This window comes from Haplochromis burtoni, unplaced genomic scaffold (assembly GCF_018398535.1).
Source record: "Haplochromis burtoni strain Fernald_Lab_line unplaced genomic scaffold, NCSU_Asbu1 Contig_55, whole genome shotgun sequence".
Lineage (NCBI taxonomy): Eukaryota > Metazoa > Chordata > Actinopteri > Cichliformes > Cichlidae > Haplochromis > Haplochromis burtoni.
The window spans coordinates 2,404,613-2,424,556 of record NW_024582416.1 but is presented as its reverse complement, the minus strand read 5'-3'; the positions used below and the strand labels follow the sequence as shown (position 1 = coordinate 2,424,556).

At 39.6% G+C, this 19,944-nt stretch overlaps 1 protein-coding gene across 4 annotated transcripts in view; it reads right to left on the bottom strand.

The window, feature by feature from the left end:
* syt14a (synaptotagmin XIVa) overlaps positions 1 to 19,502 on the bottom strand; it is a 55,346-nt gene extending 35,844 nt beyond the window's left edge. Inside the window, exons 1-2 of one of the 4 annotated variants that reach the window (XM_042220778.1) lie at positions 19,381 to 19,501; positions 5,617 to 5,664 (exon numbers count right to left, since the gene is read on the bottom strand). In XM_042220778.1, the coding sequence (XP_042076712.1) occupies positions 5,617 to 5,664; positions 19,381 to 19,393 (61 nt within the window). In that variant the 5' untranslated portion in view covers positions 19,394 to 19,501. Of the gene's footprint in view, positions 1 to 5,616; positions 5,665 to 19,380 lie in introns of all 4 variants that reach the window. The other 3 variants (XM_005922267.3, XM_005922268.3, XM_042220779.1) reach the window with 3 other exon arrangements.
* Positions 19,503 to 19,944: the final 442 nt, after the last annotated feature.

Sequence of the window (19,944 nt, the reverse complement as noted above, 5' to 3'; positions counted from 1 at the left end):
GACTGATCCGTGTTAAGGACAGAATGAATGGGGCCATGTATCGTGAGATTTTGAGCCAAAACCTCCTTCCATCAGTGAGAACTTTGAAGATGAAACGAGGCTGGGTCTTCCAACATGACAATGATCCAAAACACACCGCCCGGGCAACAAAGGAGTGGCTCCGTAAGAAGCATTTGAAAGTCCTGGAGTGGCCTAGCCAGTCTCCAGACCTCAACCCCATAGAAAATCTGTGGCGGGAGTTGAAAGTCCGTGTTGCTCGGCGACAGCCCCAAAACATCACTGCTCTCGAGAAGATCTGCATGGAGGAATGGGCCAAAATACCAGCTACTGTGTGTGCAAACCTGGTAAAGACCTATAGTAAACGTTTGACCTCTGTTATTGCCAACAAAGGTTATGTTACAAAGTATTGAGTTGTATTTTTGTTATTGACCAAATACTTATTTTCCACCCTGATTTACGAATAAATTCTTTACAAATCCTACCATGTGGATTCATGGATTTTTTTCACATTCTGTCTCTCACAGTTGAAGTGTACCTCTGGTGCAAATTACTGACCTCTGTCATCATTTTAGGTGGGGGAACTTGCACAATCGGTGGCTGACTAAATACTTTTTTGCCCCACTGTATATAAATACTGCAACACTTTGTGGGTCACAGGCTCACCCACAGCTGTGCTCCCTTACATGTTTACAAATGAAGAGAAATCGTGTGATTCTATATTTGGATCGAATATCGTTCTGATAATGAATTCATTAGCTACATATATGTATATACAATCAGCCACTTCATCAGGTACACCTTGCTAGTACCCGTCAGACCTCTTCAGATGGTTTTAATAGACCTCTCTGCACTGAATCATACTTGTTATTAATCTCTGTCTCTCTTCCACAGCATGTCTTTATCCTGTCTTCCTTCTCTCTCCCCAACCGGTCGCAGCAGATGGCCCCGCCCCTCCCTGAGCCTGGTTCTGCTGGAAGTTTCTTCCTGTTAAAAGTTTTTCCTTGAGGCGACTGTTGTTGTGATTTGGCGCTGTATAAATAAAATTTAATTGAATTTTACCCTCAGAGCTGTATTATTCCTTAATGGCATAGATTAGCAGCTATCATGACAGCATGCAGATTTATAGACAACACATCCATTATGTGACCCCCCCCCGATTATACCACATCCCAAAGGTGCTTTATTGTATTGAGACCTGATGCCTATGGAGGCCAATTGAGTGCAGTGTCTTCATTGCTATGTATAAGAAACCAAATTGAGATGATTAGAACTTGGCTGGTGCATTAAATTGCCATCAGAAAATACATAATGTTTGGTCATAAAGAGATGGATATGGTTAGGAGAATTACTCAGGTACACTGTCGCATTTAAATGAAGCTCAGTTGGTACTAAGAGATGCCAGATTTCTAATCAAATCATTCATCTACTGTCCATTTTTGTTGAGCCTGAGTGAGATGTACTCTCAGTTCCTGTGTCTGTTCCCATATGACAGAAGTGGCATCCAGTGTGGTCTTCTGCTGCTGTAGCCAATCAGCTTTAAGGTACAACGTCTGAGTTGTAAGAAGCGTGTGTTTGAGTTAGTCCTCCCTCTCCAACAGCTCAAAGTAGAGCTCCTTCTGTGTATCGAGTGGAGCAAAAATGTTTTTCATTTACTTTTCTTGATCCTGCTTTACTAAAATAACTAAATTAGGTTTTACTAGTAATGCACATATTTAACATTTTGTCGTGTGAAATGTTTAAGCCATGCCTCATGTTGCCTCAGCCAAAACTGAATGGCTCCCATTATCCTTCCCAGAGTGAGGAGTAAAGCTCAATTTAATTCTGCTATTGGATGGGTACTCCGTATCAGCAGTAATTCAGAGATTTAATTAGATTTAATTAAAAATTGATTCTCCAGTCACTGGTGAATGCAAAAGAAAAGGCACAATGAAAATTGCATTTCGCTTTAATCAGTGTAAGAAAAGCAATTGGCTTCAACTCCTCAAAAAACAGTTAAAAGATGACAACCACCTCCCTGGTTGGGGAGATCCAACAGTTTTCATGTTCGTCTAAAATAAAACTCCTGTAGCTGCCAACATTTCACACCAGTGGGAACCAAGAATTACAACCAGAAAAGCCTTTTAATAGTTTAACATTCAATGCAATGACAGCAAGAGCCAGAGGCGTCCTCGGCTTTCATTTTACAATGTCAGGTTTTCTAAAAGGACACAGTGAATGAACTACATCTCACGTGATGCTCCAGGAGGAGGAAGAGGACATTGCTGGATAAAAGTCTGATCTGTCCACATGCCAACTGTCATCAAGAACCAAACCTCCTCAAATCCACATAGACACCCACAAACTCCACAGGCAGCTCATAAGCACTCTCAGCGCTCCCATGCAAACTCCCACACATACTCTGAAGCACATTACCCACAGAGTAGCCACACACATGCAAACACACAACACATACACCTGTGGTAGTTTCAAACAAATGGATTAAACCCACATTAAACCCACACACACACACACACACACACACACACACACACACACACACACACACACACACACACACACACACAGTTCTACAAGCAGACCACTCAGCTGCTGCATGATCAGGACCTTCTGCAATCACTTGTGCATATTTATTTTTTAGTTTGAAATACTTTCTTTATGAACATGAGTATGCCGTGGTAAAAGAGAAGTACTCGGTACTTTCACTGAACATGCCAAGTTACAGCTCTTCTAGTTAACTTGATTTATTAGTGTGTAAAAATGCAAAAAAATAAATAAATAAATAAAAAATCTGGCAAATCAGGAACGTCAATATATGGGCTGCATCGAAAACAAACCATGTCTGCTCACCGAGAAATGACTAGGAGCAGGATTTGTTATTAATATATGACAGTGAAAAATAATTACTAAGGTTAACCACGCATTGGAGGGTATAAGCATCCTGGATTTCTTTTAGGTAACCCAAAAAAGACAAAAACAGCCTGCACACTTCTTGGCTCCAAGTAATTGATCTTTAGGAGCTTCCTCAGGCAACACTGTGCACACCTCTCTCTTTTTTTTCTGCAACATCCTCTCACTTCGGATATTCTTCACCAAATCAATTGATGTCTTTGTTATATAAGGATAAAAAATGAGAGAAATATATCCAGTGAAAGCTCTTAGTAGATAGCATACGTATCACCCTGCTAAATCCTTAGCCTCTTCCAAGACACAAGTGTGAGGATTTCTATTACTATAAAGGTCATATCCAACCTTTAAATGTCACTTCCCTTTGTTGGCAAAAGCCACGATGTTCACAGAACCACCAAGAAGATGCAAATGGTATCAGGTGACATTTAACCAGGTGAAGTCTCATTTATCAGTTTGTTCAGAGTTTCATTTCAAACTCTGCTTTCATCATTTCTAATGTTTCCGGTCGCTTCCTTACTGATTGTGAAACAGTCTCCTGGACGTCAAGACTTGTGTGGAAAATGCACTAAAAGACGCATGTAGAGGTTTCGCTCTAAAAGATGAATTCGTTAAACAACAAATTAAGTGCCTTAATTTATATTTTTGAAATATGATTTTCATCCAGTGATAATAACCTTTAATAAGAATAACAACAACCTTTCCAATGCAATTAAAGTGAAGCAGAACATAGAAGCATTATTAAAAAAGAAAAGAAAAGAAGCTCTTCATATGCAAATAAGATATTAATGCAGAAGTAGTAGTTTGTTGTTTTGATAACTACAGCACAATACTGGTTCAAGAATTTTGATTACAGAATACAAACTAGTGTTTTTATTTTCTAATAAAGTTATAGAAAAATTATTAGAAAATTAGAAAATTATAGACAAATATGAGTAAAACTGGGCAGCTACAAACTCATCGTTCTCCTCCTAAATCTCTGAAAGCCTGAACCATCCAACACTAAATCTAAACTAATGTTCAAGAAGCTGTTTTTATGTCCCATCATACTCTGTCATAAACAAATACACACATACTTTCACTCAAACCTTCATGGCCTGCCTCCCACTTTTTAAGTACGCATGATGTAGTCAGTGTAACGACATATATGTACTTTTATATTATCGTCTGACACTGCTCTGACGTTTCGTAGCTCCCTTCGGTGAGTTACATTTAAACAAACCACTCACTGCAGATGAACTAAGAAAAGCTTGTGGTTACACCCACCAGATGCTGAACAATAAATCTCCGCGCTTGAATACCGTAGAGTTTTACAAGGACTTTTTGCCACTTCTTTACCAACATGGTAAATAAAATATTTCAGATTATTTAAATTGCTCGCCACATGAAGACTTCCCTGATTACATTAATAAGCGCCCAATTTCATTACTGAAATTCTTTAGACAAACAGAACAGAGAACAGAAAACCAATTTGTAATAACTTTATAATAACATTAACTTTGGTGTTTCCTTACATGCAATTATGTAATTATAGTAACTTGTTATCTGGTATCATTGAAATCCCATCTAATAGTTGTTGCTTAACAAAACATGATTTTTTGGATTCTAATTAAGCATTATTTGCATTTATTCTAAACATTTCATTCCCCATACAATAAAATGCTTTAGTGCACTGAGACGGCAATAAAATGGAAATAAGATGGAGCCAGTCTGCTATCAATTTGGAATTGAATATTGTCAAGTTTGCAATTACATACAATCTGTTTGTGATATTACGGTGAATAACTGTGTTAGATCAATTAAAACAAAGTGTTAACTAGAGGTAAAGCTGAACTTCTGAGTGACCAGCTGACTGCTTAATATGAAATAGAAGTAAACCTATCGTGGCATCTTGGAGTACTGGAAGGGTGAATTGTTTTTTTCAATGCTTTAATTATTTAATTAAAAAAATCTGTCATGCATATTTTAAAAAAAAATTAATTCGTTAAATAAAAATGGAATTTAAATGCTTCTGTTATCAGAGCAACAAGCGGATGTTATAATTTATAGGTAATTATTCCATAATTGGGTATCTCATTTTAGCTTTTAGCTTTAACCTTTGCAAACACATCAAATGTTTAAAATGCTACAGCTCTGCAAGCATTATTTTTGTTCACTGCAATTGAAATAAAGCTGGCTGCAAATTGCTACCATCACAAATGAAAGCACGCAGCAAAAGTGACATCATGACTGCTGCGTGGCTGCCATGACAACAGTTTATCTAGTTCAGTGTCAAAACGATGCTAGCATACTGTAACTCTTCTGTTCAGAAAAATGTATAAAAACCATAAATCATGACATTGGAGCATCTTAGAAACTTGGTCATACATAAAGGAAACGCTAACTATGACAAACACAAACATACCTGTTAAAAAAAGAATTATTTTATAGAAATAAAAAGGCGACTTCTTGTGTCACAAGCGTTTATACATCACAGATGCAACATCAGATAATTCTAACTGATCACCTTTTACAAGCTTTACAAACACCATGAACACAAGCAGTGAGCACACAGAACGAAACAGTACAGCAGACCAACAGTAAACACGACTCGAAACAGCCAGAAACAAACACACAGATGTTTTTCAGTGGTGATAAATGATCAGACAGGTGGAGGGGGAGGTGCAGTGCATGGGTCAAAGGTCAACCTCCCAGAGCTCTGATCTGCCCTACCTTTTCTGACGCAGATCAGCTCATGTACTCCACAGTTACGCTCGCCACCTGGAAAGACAATGCAGTTTCAATGAGCCACGCCGCGATGGAGGGAACACAAGACAAAAACATCACAGCCGCACATTTAAATATGTTGAGACGCATTCGGACACACTTCCACAGAAGGACAGGAATAACACGGATAGAAGACACAGACAGTGACTGGATGGTGACAGCTGGATGTGGACGATTAACACAGAAACATCCTTCTTGCATTTATTAAAGTTTTATTGCACAATTATGCACAATAGCTGGTTATGTGAGCTTCAGCTTAACTTCACTACCTTTTAAATTAAGCTACATTCAGTCAGACTGTCATTGAAAAGTACATTACTAAAAACAATGAAAGTTTGCCATCTAATCCGAAGTGCAAACAGTATGCGTATGTATATACAAAATATACACACAACATATATATACACATACACTTGTAGCAGGGTCATTTACACTGATACAAGAGCAGCCTTTAGAGTAATTACAACATGTACATGGATTCGCAGTATTTACATTATTATTATTTTTGTACGCAATGTGCATGGTTTGTGTTTCTTATGTGCATACCACAAGTGTGTGGTGTGCATACATGTGTGGAGCTTACAGCACATTGCCCAGAGTTGAATCATCTACTTTACCTGCACAGTCTCACTCTGAACAAGCAAAGCACAGGAAATAACACAAGAACTGAAAAGAAATGAGTAAATATGTAACAACTGTTCAAAACTAGGAGAAGGGTTAGCACGAATCCTTAAAGTGGACAAACTATTCCAGCCCAGCTCTATCTTTAATTAACACAATATTTATCGTTCATTTAATTTATATGGGTAGAAATTGTTTTTTTGCTTCTAGACTTTATGCTAAGCTAAGTGTGCTGCAGAGTACTTTTCACTGGGTTCCCTGGTTCATCATTATAACCTACCAGCTTTCAGTGTCTAAACACATATGTCATCCTTTCATTGTTTACCATCCTTCATGATAAACGTTCACTGTGTATCATCATTCAATAAAAAAATCTTCTGAAATGAAATGTGAATAATGAATTATAATAATTATCAAGCTTTTACTTGTGTACATTTTCAGCCTCTAACAATCAGTTATTTCCAACATGAGTTTTCCGAGATGTAACATGATTTTGATTATGATTTTTTTGGGTACGATTGCACCTTTAGTGAAGAGTTTAAGAGAAAAAAATACCAGTTTAAATACCTGTGCTGAGGGGTCACAGTGGAAGGGACAGTGCTTAACATTTTGAAAACACCAATTGGAGAATAAACTTGGTTTGATTTCATGACTGCATTAGCATTTTTCTTACATTTCAGCCATAATATAAATTATTTATTCCATTCCATTATTTATTTCAGTCGCTAAAAAAATCAATCATCATTACTCATCATTACGTCCTTACTTATACAAACTTTAACATACTAACTCAATATTAAAACAACATTAGAAATGTGCAGTGGTTTAAGATGTTCGCTTACAACAAAACTCTAAAGACTTTTCTTTTAGGGAGCATTAAACCTGTAAGGAATCACCTTCAAAGCCAAACCTGAGTATACATGCAGTCAGTCTGCAGCCCCTCTGACATTTAAAAAGCCCACAACATAAGATTGTAAGATATTTAACTGTGTATCTTTGTGCAAAACAAAGGCTCAACATTTTAAAACATCCTTAAATCCATCTGACTGCAGCTCGCTGGCTCACTAAACATGGATTGAAAATGGATCTGACTGCACAAAGCACCACTGATCCTTATCCATGAGAAAAAAAACTGGAAGCACAGGGTGTCTTTTAATCCCTCTGCATATCCTGGAATAAACCACACACTCGTGTATCACAGTTTGATTGTTGCATAAACAATACAGTATCTCATGCTGTTATTCAATCATAATAAAAATGGGAACAACCAAACAAATAGTTAAGGGAGTTTGATCTGAAAGTCTGGCATCAGACAACAGTTCAGCCGCTGACGTTCTCTGTCGGTCTGAGTTTTATCAACACTCTGTCAGCCCAGCGGGCCGGACTCGATGGATGGCAGCTCCACGGTGAGCTCAGCAGTGGGCACCCACCTAAGCTTCAGTATATCATGAGGTAGACACCCAGTCACCGTTTTTCAAACTCTTTACAGAGAGTTCACAGCAGCTTTCTGCCGCAGACGGCCTTTCAGACGGTGACTGTAATTCAGAACTATTACTCACACTTGTGAGGGCCTCCCGGTCTCTGAGCTCAACGGCTGCCTCTGGGATCTGCCTACAGGTTGAGCAGCTCTGGCTGAATTCAGACAGTGTAGTGGTTTGTACAGGGCTGAACAAAGGCAACAAAAGGCTGAAAGCACTGAAACAAAAGGCATCACAGCAGCGTAAAGCCAAAGAATCTAGACCTTTACTTCAGAGCATTACTTGTGCCAAGCTAACAATGAAACGGTGGAAAGTCCAGGTCGGTTTGTCAGTGAAAAAAAAAGAAAAAGATGTGAAACTATCAAAGCGTATCAAATTAAATCCAACAAATGAGAAAAAAGGCTACTTTAAAATGGGATGCCAAAATTATAAAATATAAAAGTGTACAAAAGTAAAAGTTCTTTGTTTTTTTATGTTTTTTGTTTCTGAGAAAAATGAGATCCAAATAAGACGCCATTCGTTGTAAATCTCGATAGAACAGTGGCAGTATAATGTCCTCCTAAGTGGATATCAGGCCCTTGTAGAGCAAAATTTAGTATTTTGGTCTAGACAACCCAAAATGTGATGTCCACATATGTGGACGCCAGGTCCTCTCTAAACAGAGAGGTCAAGAGAGAGGCCAACATTGAATTACCTTAAACCTGCCTTCCCTTTGATGGCCAGCAGAGGGTCAGAGTCAAAGCTCGCCAGGTCAAAAACAAGTGTATTTATATATTACTACCATAGCTGGACTGGCCGGTGGGCCGATGGTGATTTTTCGTTTTTATGCGCCAATGATTTGTTTCATTTTTTATTTTTTTTATAACAGTAGAAACAATGAGAGGTGGTGGATTGGTTGTTTGGTGGTGGCTATGGCGGAGCTGCCACAAGAGGAGTAACATTCGGAGCTGCCACAAGAGGCCAGGTGGATGAGGGAGAGGGGAGGCAGAAGGAGGAGAGACCCAAGGCAGCTGCCGGTCCGAATGTCAGGTGAACTGAACTTCATGTAAGAAGTTATGACCTGCAGTCTATCTGGGTCAGATATAAACCAAGTTTAGGTGGAGTTTATTTTCGTTTTGCTGACTTTTTACCGTCAGTTACAATAACTCGTACTGTGTACTGGCTAGCATGACGGAGTTTCTATACAGCTTGGTGGGTGCTATGATTTTACTGATAGTGAACTTTATTTTATTCATAAGGTTAGTTAGTAGAGTTGCCAACCGTGACCCGTCCCCTAAAAAACGGAATCGTCTCGTATTCAGAGAAAATATTACACGTTTCGTATCGAGGTGAAAAGGAACACAGTTTGTCCCGGACTTCAGCTACAATGAAAAAAGACACAAAGCTGGATTTATTCTGCGTCTTTATGAGCACAGCTGCCTCTTCTTCTCTCATTCAATCATGAAAGTGATCAGTGATCAGCTGATCGGCTTTTCTCTCTTGTTTGTTTATCGCCCACTTTGCGCCAGAAAGAGGAAACCAGCGGATGTCGCGGTACACAACAGCAGCACGTTTAAGCTTGATCAGCTGTTGTTAGAATTTATTTAATATTAATTTCTAGTATCAGCTGATGTTTGCTGGAGCCACAGCTGTAAAAGCTGCTGATCATTATGTCGGTTTGGTGAGAGGGAAACATGAAGATGAAACCAGGAGATGTCCTTACTGAATCATCAGAGCTGAACAGGTGATGGAGAAACAGGTTTACCTTTAGGTGACATGAATGAGTTGAAGGGAAGTTATGAATAGTGTCACCGCTTATTTTGATTGCCATTGTTTTGCACATAAATCTATTTTCAAATTCAATTTTTTTGGTCTCCATTTATTTATCCATGCTATTTGTATTTTATCTATTTGTTCATTGTACAGAGAAATGCTTTTTCTGTGCACACGTGACAATAAACGCTTTGACTATTGAATGGTAAGTGAATTCAGATAGCATCGAGATAACCTGGCTATGTTGAAATCGATTCACAGTAAAGACCTCAGGCTTCCTAACATGGCCACATCCAGCTCTCACACTGTTACAGCTAACACGCAGCATCATTAGCACCACCATCAGTTTTCCGTGAACATGAAAGCAACTCATCGCTGCTCAAACAGCCTCAGGAAGTGCTATCAATCCATTAACCCAATGCCACAGAAAACCTGATAAAACCTGAAGACCTGAGCCGGTGTGTGACAGATAGTTACTGCATGTAAACACAGCTTCTTAAGAAAGTTGCGCCTGAAATCTTTCCTGCCAAACAAGCAGCCGAGGACGGATCTGCTGTTCGATTTGGCAGCTGTGTGTGGGAGGATGCTCCTTTTTCATTCCTCCTTCACTCATCTCACACACACACACACAATAAACACACAGACTTCATGTTTGTCAAAAATAACATTTTCCCCGTTGCCAGTCCGCAGTGCTGGTTGCTCGTATCGCGCTACCAGCCAAATATTTAGCTGATAAAAACTTGAAACAGCCATTTCAGTTGGCATTGTTGCATTCCAATGCTCATGTCACAAAACTGACTAGTCTCTCCATGACAAAGCAAAACCTTTACCAACCAACTACAAAGCAGATTACAGGAATCCACTGGTGTTTCAGTGTTTCTGTGATACATTAAAAGTGACTTTAAAGCTTCGATAAAGCTCCGCATCAATGTGTGTGAATTTGGGTTGTAGTCCAACAGCACTTATTCAGTACAAGCAAAAAAAACAGAGCAGCATATTAACAGGCTACCAGTCCATTTATTATCTCCCTTTTCCTGTCGCAACTCATGACAAGCACAGTCGACAATATAAACGATGGATGATGTAGCTACAGAATTTTTGAAGAAAATTCCTCCCCAGTCCTTCACATACAATCAGACGTATCAGAATCAGAATCAGAAAGGGTTTTATTGCCAAATGTTGAGCAGGTTTACAACATTAGGAAATTGCTGCGGTGCTTCAGTGCAAACATACTGTCATAGAAATATAAAAATAAGAATAAGAATTAATGTATGTGTAGATAAGAGACTCCAGATAAGCTTCGGTGTGTAAACTTCGCTTTTAATATTACAATTCAGAAATGAGAAGAAAAAATCTGATTTATGCAGTAAGTTTACAGGTGTGCTGATGATGTAAAAGGACAGACAGGCTTTTGTCATTACATAGAAGCTCGCATGATCACATGATTTCCAAACAAGTTGCCCGCTGTCATTAAAACACGGCATGAAGATTGAGGTTCTTGTTTATCCCCCTTCTTTCACCAGGGAGCATGTCTTGCTACTGCAAACTAAATCAAGGTGAAGTCTGTGGCTTCCCAGTCTTTCCTCATTCAGACGTCTGGGGCCAGACTGGGAGCATTTATAGAGTTTGTCCCAGATTTTTTAAGGAATCTCCTCGACCTGCCTCCTGTAATCAGGCTGCCGAGGCGTACGTGTCTGGCCAGGAGAGATGGATGAACTCAGGCTGCGGCACAGAAAGTTCAGCTAAAACAAAAACGGACAGATAATTTTTCCTGTTTGAGGTCGGTGCAGAAAAGGAAGTGTTATGAAAAGAAAACTCAGGGAGACAAACTTGTTGTGTTTCTCTTGTTAACAATCAAAGTTATATTTGGTATGCCTGATAAAAAAATGTTTGAATTAAACAAGTAGCAAGAAGGTTATTTTCTTTTTATTCACCAGAAATCCCCTGACTTTTTAATGTGTATGTGAAAAAATGCTGAATGACTAATTTAAACGATCTCTTTCGGTTCGTTTATTAATAAATTATATTAAACAAATAGCCAAAAATAGGTGAGTACAACTGAGTGTACATAGGGAACTGAGTCACGTGCAGGAAAATCACTAAATGTCTTTCTTGAAGCTGCAGGAGGGAAAGTCGTGCCACATCAGGCTGTTCATGAAACATGTTTGTGCTGCGATGAGTTCAGAATAAGCTCCAGCTAAGCCAATTAGCTGCTGGTTGATACAGTATAATAAAGATTAGCCTACTTTACCAACAGCTCAGCTCTAAGATGGCAAAGCAGCACTAGTTTCCTTCATACCTACATCTCCACAGCATGGTCTGCTGAACTGGGTTTCCTTCCCGGTGTGAAATCACAGCTTCGTAATACAGTAGCATCCAACATCCCAGCGGATGGAAACATTTCTTTAAACATACTAAAGTTGATTCTTTATTTTTAGACCTGATTTGCCTAATTTAGCGTCACTCATAAGATGTTAATAGCTTGAACATGAAATTAAGATGACAGACAATTATCTCCAAATCAGCCCACAGCTGTTATATTTAAACCTCAATCTGTCTCTGGATGTTGCTGCTGGAACAAAGTCTGTCGATGTCACAATGAGCTATGAATTAACATTTGCTCTACTTGCTTATAATCGGTTTTATTTTTTTGCCAGCCTCCCTCGTTGGTCCTATGCCAAGTGGACAGCCAATCAGTCGCTAAACTGCACAAAATCCTCCCAGTAACAAATCCCTCAGTCTGCCTCAAATGGATAACAAGCGCTGAAATGACAGGAAAATCAAATATACAGCAAAAGCATTGTTGATTCATCTTTGTATCTTTGTTGTGCCAGCGGGTAAAACACATGGACCACGTGAACGCGTCCAAGGGAAACATACACTCTGGAAAAAACCTGCTTGCTCATTAAAAGCTTCCCATCCTGCGAGAGATAAACAGTTAAAGACAAGAGTCTGAAACCACGCAGAAGAGTGAGGTCTGTGTCCACATTTCATCTTCATCTTACAATATAAACAAGTCAAAGTTTTTCTGTGGAAGCCTTCAGTGCCTTTCCTTTTAGTCCAGGATTAATCAAGTCTTGGAAGCTGATAATGACACCTGACAGTGTTCTTAATCAAACCAGTGAGTTTAATTTAGTTAATCTGTTAAACAGATTTAACAGAAAGTCCTTTCAGGTTCCTGTCAGCCTGTCTCAGTCCAGATAGACTATTTCTGTTAGCTCATTAACAATTTTAACTTTTGTTTACGTACCATAAATGACAAAACCAGTCACCATCAAAGTTCAAATATATAATGCTGAATACTCCAACAGTGAAGATGACAATTTAACATTAATACAACGTCTTTGCTCGGTCAATTGAGCTGGCAGTTTAGGTGATGTTTTCTTTTTCCCACCTCTGAAAATAGGTAGATAAACACATTCTCTGGCCACTTCAGTCAGTACACCATTCAACTGCTTCGACGCAAATATCCGATCAGCCAATCACATGGCAGCTGATCAGATAATTTAGGCATGTAGATTTGGTCAACATGATCTGCTGAAGTTCAAAGCAGGTCCCTCTCCTCCTTCTTTTCAGGAGGAAAAAAATAGTACTTTAGTCAGCAGTCCCCAAACTTTTTTGCACCACGGACCGACCGGTTTTTGTCCAACAATATTTTAACGGACCGGCCTTTAAAGTGTTGCAGATAAATACAACAAAATAAAACCAGTGCTGATACCAAAAAAAACCCCGAACATTTATTCATGATGCACAGGAAAAAACCCAGGGAACCTGAGTTAAGGATAAAAATGATTTAAAAAACAAACAAACAATAAAAACCCTGAAAACCATAAATGTCAACCCGAGCCTCAACTCTCGCAACGACTCACAGACCGGGACCAGTCCATGGCCCAAGGGTTGGGGACCGCTCCTTTAAGTAACTTTGAATGTGGTGCCAGATGGACTGGTCTGAGTGTTTTTCATCATGGATGAGCACCTGACAAATGTGTAGTATCAGTGTGATGCTATTATGTCAATATGGACCAAAAAACTTCATTTTGGACTCTACCAGCTGTTGGGGGAGATATTTTTAGCAGGTAATGCTGAGTTGTGTTAACCAGAGATTTGTTCAAATGTTTCGTGGAGACAACAGAAATCCTCATGCCGTTAGATTTAAACACTGCATCTTAAAGTTAACCTGAAAACAAACCAATTAGCAAAAACAGCTAAAGCAAATCAACAGGTGAAAATTGTCCACAGGTTTCTCACTGCATGCAACACCTCACGTGGTCAGTTCATCCAGTTTTTTCTAAAAATATGGGATGAACTTTAATTGGAGCATCATATAATGAATTAACAATAATAACTGCTTTCCAAGGAGCATGTGCTCTTTTCCAGCTACACTGTCTCACAGTTTGTTTCATCTCAAATGGTCGGCAGATACTGGCAATCATCGCCTCACATCCTGTTTCTCGCTCTGCAATAACAAACAGTGGCATGTCATGAAGATGGAGAGGAAAATGGAGATGGAGTCTCCAGTCCAGAGGAAGCACGGGCCTAATGTTTTCAGATGTTTTGTCTATCAGATCTAAAATGACATATGGAACAGTCGTATATTTCTAACTGGCAAAACCGGTGGAAAAAAGGTGCCAGAAGCAAAGTGACCTGGCAGGGATTTCACTTCGATTTGGAAGTCTAAATGTCAGCACGTAGAGCTCCACTTAACACATAATATTTCCACAGCTCAACACACCCTGGCCTGCCTACTCTGCACTTGGCTCTAGCTGAGGATTCGACAAGTCTTCATGCACGCCGCGCAGACAGAACAGCACGCACACGAGCTGCCCGCTTTCGATCTGCCAGCCAGAGAGCCGGACTTAACCAGGATATGTGAAATCCATTTTCCAGTCGATCTGAGTACAGCTTGTTGCAGGAGCTGATGCATGCAGTGGAGCCCGTCGACATAACATTTGGTTTCTGCAAAATTGGTCCCTTTTAAGCAAATTAAAGACTACTTTCAGAGATTTTTAAAATTTCACAAGCTCCTTTAAACTGCTCAGTGATCTTTTCACAAACAGCGTGCCGGGCATGTCCAAAAGTGATGCTTTAGGAGCTCTAACATTTGGGAAGCAGCAGGCTTTGATAATGGTGATTTAAGGCGATTCAGCGGCGCATTAGTAAAATAAACAGAGCTGATGACAAAGCTGAATGTCACTGAATACATTATTAAAGTCTCCCAGTACTCTCTAAAGTAGCCTTCAGGCATCAAGGTAGGTGAAATTGGAGAGCCGCACTTCACTCAAGCCTTCGGGCTAAAAATGAAAAAATTAACAATGCTTATAATGTTCCTGCCAGTTTCCTCTTTAAATTCATCTCCCATTCAAGTGCGAAAAAGCTTCTGCAAACTGACTCCCTCCGGCTTCTTAAATGTGAGAATTTGCTGCTTTTCCCACAGATTCCTATTGTGTTTATAGATGAAGAGATGGGTGTATGAGAAGCTGAATACATACAGGCTTTCTAAAATGAAAGATTTAAAAATAACTGATTCTTGTCTGCAACGTGCAACATGTGCATCTTTGCTTTGCTCTGGTAAAACTGATGGAGCAGCATAAGAACCAGCTCTCAACCTGCAGCAGGTCGTGGTTAGACTGACCCTCCTTCTTAATGCAGATCAGAGGAGAAACAGTAAGGCCAGTCAGCTGCAGGCCAAGAAAGAGAATTACCCAGTGATTAATCATTAAAATAAAAAAGCTAACGTGAGCTGCAAAATATACCTGGATAGGTGTTAATACACACAGACAGACTGCCCAAGTAAAGTTGCTGATATCCCTTCGTTTCTTTTCTTTTTAGACATTTAACTGAAAATAAATTGAAATTTGTTTTGTTTTTTTCACCACTTTTTCTAATATTTAATTCAAGAATAAATCCTTTGCATGTCTTTGCGGTTTAAAGTGATTTATACACTACATTATTAAAAGTGTTGACAGCACAGAAGGAGTTTCACTGGCCAGTGATCTTGATATTAAGAGTTGTGCGTCATTCCTCAACCAGCAGTTTAAACACTGCTCTACTATCTTGCACCAGAAATGACAGTTGATTGAAGAAATCTTTCCTATATTATTGAAGCACAGCAGCCTTGCTTGCCTTTTAGTTCTAAGATGTTACACCATCTCCTGCCATTAGCTGGAGCTGCTGTCCCAACAGGCGGCTGACACGTCCTCTCCGAGGAGGGTTGAAAAGTAGATGACAGCTGTGCAAACCGGTACACTTTGATGCAGAAAATGAGCGACTGTTTGTTGGTGATATAAAGTAAAACTTGCATAATGCGAGCGGAGAGACAAGTAACAACAGTCTGCGCGGGTGTCTGAACACCAGTCTGCAAACGTAGCTGACATTGTGCACGTGTAACTTGATAAACAGCACGAATGCCGCAAGTTTCAGAGATTACTGAAAACGTTCATCTAAAAGACACATGCAATATTAGCATGGCCGGTGTTTAATCTGGTCCATTAGCTTGTGCTCAGTTTTAAGTGGTTTCTTACTGAGAGACTAATTCTCCTTTAAAAAGCTCGTAAATTATTCATCAGAAATATCCCTTTAAATTAGATGATGTGCTGTGATCTAAACAATGCCTTCCCCACAGCTCAATTCGTTGCCTTGAAATTAATCGACTTGTGTTTTCCAACACCTCGTGACGTTCACCCAACCTAACATCACAAGTACAGACAGAAACACAGCCTCCCACTGGTGCCGAGAGACCGATCCCTGGATGCTGCAGGTGTCAGTCAGCCCCACAGCTGCTCCATAAATCTCGGCGGGGCCGACTAGCTCCAGCAAACCACTACTCTTCAGGAAACGGCACTTTGCTGACTAATGCTAGTGAGGAAGTTGAGGTTACGGGTGTGGTTGAATAAAGCTCTATGTCAGATGGCATGAAGGAGGAGGCATGATGGTGGCAGAACAGAGCCGGTGACCTACGCCTTTCTAATATATTTAGTGACCACTAATTGTTTTCTGACATGTTTCATCCACGTGACTGTTTTGTTTAAAGTCTGAACCTGTTGTTAAAATTTTAGACAAAAAAAGCAAACTGATAAACAAAGCTGCAGCAGCAAATTTAGCTCTTCCATCACACATGAATGACTCTCACGCTTAAAGTGTTTCTTTACTTTATGTGCTGATCAGAGCCCGAAGGCCCAAAGAGAATGCATGGTCTATTTGCCTAGATTACAGCTGGAGTTCACGTCACTGTGCTGTTTTCTAGAGGTGATCTCTGCTGTCCTGTATTCCTCACGACCTATTATTTTATCACCTCCCTCCAAAGACTAGCGAGAACTTTATAACTTTACAGTTTCAGATGCTAAGATAATGAGATTTAGATGACACCAGTGCCATTAGTGATGTTTTTATGTTGCCTCAGTTTTCTGTGTTGAAAAACGTAGGTCCACATATGTTTATTTTTACAGGTTTAATAGTAGAAAGATAAAAAGCATCCGGCTTCTTATCTTCTGTGTACTGTGCAAAGAATCAAGAATCGATAAGCTTGGATACTGCCCGGGTAGGTGGGCAACATTTCTGAATTTCCATGCCCAACTCTGATATTCTACATACTAAACAAAAGGGAAACGCAGCAGGAGAGGATACTGTATCAAACATATTAAATTAACTAAACTGAAATCAATCCTCCAGCATATATTCACACAGTCACACAATGAAATGCTGAACACATCAATTTAAAAGGACTAACACTGACTTATTTGTCTCTGCATTTCATAGACTGTGTGGGTTTTTCAGCACCGCTGCACCTGTGAACATGCCTGTGAAAAGTTGGTTCCAAAATGTTGTGATGCTGTGTAAAATATCAATAAAAACCAAATGCAATGATTTGACAATCTCATGAACCCAGATTTTATTCACAGCAGAACTTAAAAGTCATTTCAAATGATTAGACTGGGAAAAAAGATCATTTTCGAATTTGATGGCAGCAACATGTCTCAATAAAGTTGGGGCCCGGCCATGTTTACCATTCAAGACAGTCTGGGAACTGAGGAGACCTCCTGCTGGACTTTTGGGAGAAGAAAGGTGTCCCATTCTTGCCTGATACAAAATTCAAATTCAAATTTTCTTACAATGATAGATTTTCACAGTCGTTTGATTTGATTTCTATGTTTTACTTTGGATAAAATCTGGGTTTGTCAGATTTACAAATGACTGCATTTTTAGTGTTGTATAAATCTGACACAAAAACTTTGCCGCAGGCTGAGAGCAGTTGCCCACCTCTCTTTTTAGCAGCGATGCCTGCAGGGACAAGTCTAAAACTGGAATAGGAATTTAATTTAATGAATTTTCACCATTGAAATATTTGTGCTGATTAAACCAGCAGTGTGTAAAGCAATTAAATGAGCTTATTTGTACTTACTAGAGGCTAGTAAAACTCTGATCTACTGGCCTGGGAGTCAGTGCGGAAAAATGTTGTAACAAAATGTTAGAGTTATGTTTGAGGTTGAAAAAAATTATAGAGAATTGTTTCAAATAATGCAATTAAAAAAATGTTAGCAACTTCCTGTAAAGACTCCACAATGGAGAACACTGGCTTGTATGCTCATCCGCACACACTCATACAATATTTCATCCTATGCATTCAGCACCTTCACAAAACAGGAAGAAACCAGATTATTTGGGATTAAATGCCATGCTCGTGGGCACGTCAGCATGCAGACTGAAAGAGTGGGGCAGGACCAACAACTTTACCTGGCTCTTCCTCCTTACCAGCAACAGTAAGGGGGGGAGGGAGGGGGGGTACTGGACATTGCATTTTGGGTTATGTAGACCAAAATACTAAGTTTTGCTCTACAAAGGCCTGATATCCACTTACGGGGACATTATACTGCTACTGTTCTATCAAAATTTTAAACAAATATCCTCATATGTGGCTCTCATTTTTCTTAAAAACAAAAATAAGGTAAAAGAAATAATCTGGTAATTCTTTGTTTTTAACATTCATCGGGCCTCAATATGCCCAAATATCAAAGAGAAATTAAAAATGCATGCCGTGGAAGAGTTCGGGTCTTAGGAGGATTGCACCTTTAGTGCAGACTCTAGCTTTTCACTGTACTGGTCCATAACTTGATAGGATAAATAAAAGGTTCTGTCTTATAAACACAAAAAAGGGAACTCTATATTAATAAAAAATAATAAAAATCTATCATTAAGCTATGGTATGTCTGCCTTCCTGTGACATTTAATGTATCGCAGCAATGTGAGCATGGGATCCAAAGTGATAAAACAAACTAAGCACCAAAGCTGCTTACAACCTGCAAAGTTACATAATCGGAGTAAGGTGAGCAGTAAAAGCACACGGTGGACACTGGGATAGAAATCACGCATTCATTATCCGCATTAACAGTGCGTTAATGTGGTTTGTGTGAGCTCTGCTCCGAGTTGTAAAGCACAGGCGTGCAGCAGCGAGACTGCAAACCAAATGACAGCTCGAGTTCCGTGAAATTAACACACACACGCACGCACGCACACACACACACACACACACACACACACACACACACACACACACACGCTCGGTCTGAATGAATGAATGTCATGCAGTTTAAAGAGCGGAGTGGAGCTTTCCTTTCAGCACCACCTTTACAAACAGAGCAAGCGCCGCTTCCAGCTTCCTCCTGCCTCTCTTCTATCACACTGCAAAGGAAAATTGCCGCCTTAAAGAAAATTAGAAAAACAACTTTCACTGCTTCCAGCCGAACCAAGCACTCATCTCCTGAGCTCACGAACACTTTTAAGCAGAGGCAAATCACCGCTGACACGTATCATTTCCAGCTGAAGTTAATTAAAAGGAGAGGAGAGCCGTTATTGGCCTACTTACCATCAATCGCCATGATGTTCTGTTTTGGCTTCAACCAAAGTGGGCGGTAAAGAAGGGGGAGCGGCCCACTGCAAGGGTGAGGAAAGGGGGGAACCCACGGTGTGGTACAGTCCGTGAGATGCTCGGGGAGGAAGCTGAATGTCTGCTGCACAAATACCACACACAGCTGAGAGGATACAGGCTGAATCATATGATCAGGAATTCTATTACTTATCAGATTTTTGCTAGTCCGCCCAACATGACTAATTAGATTATATATATTAATATTATTCAGATCCTGACACATCTGAATCTAAAATCTGTTGTGTTGATATAAATTATTCTGGTTCACAAGACATTATAGGGGCTAAAATGGTAGAATGGGATCATTTAATTGCTCTGCTTGTTTATCATACCCATATTAATTCCTTTGCTTCTATGCAGATATACTAAAATGTTCATCATCAGTCATTTTTATATGAAAGCAGCTAATTCCTTTCATATAAAAATGACTGACTGCTTTTATCGTCACTTTGGGCATCAAGTATCTGCCTCAAGGTTTCTGCAGGAAGAAATCTCGCTCGT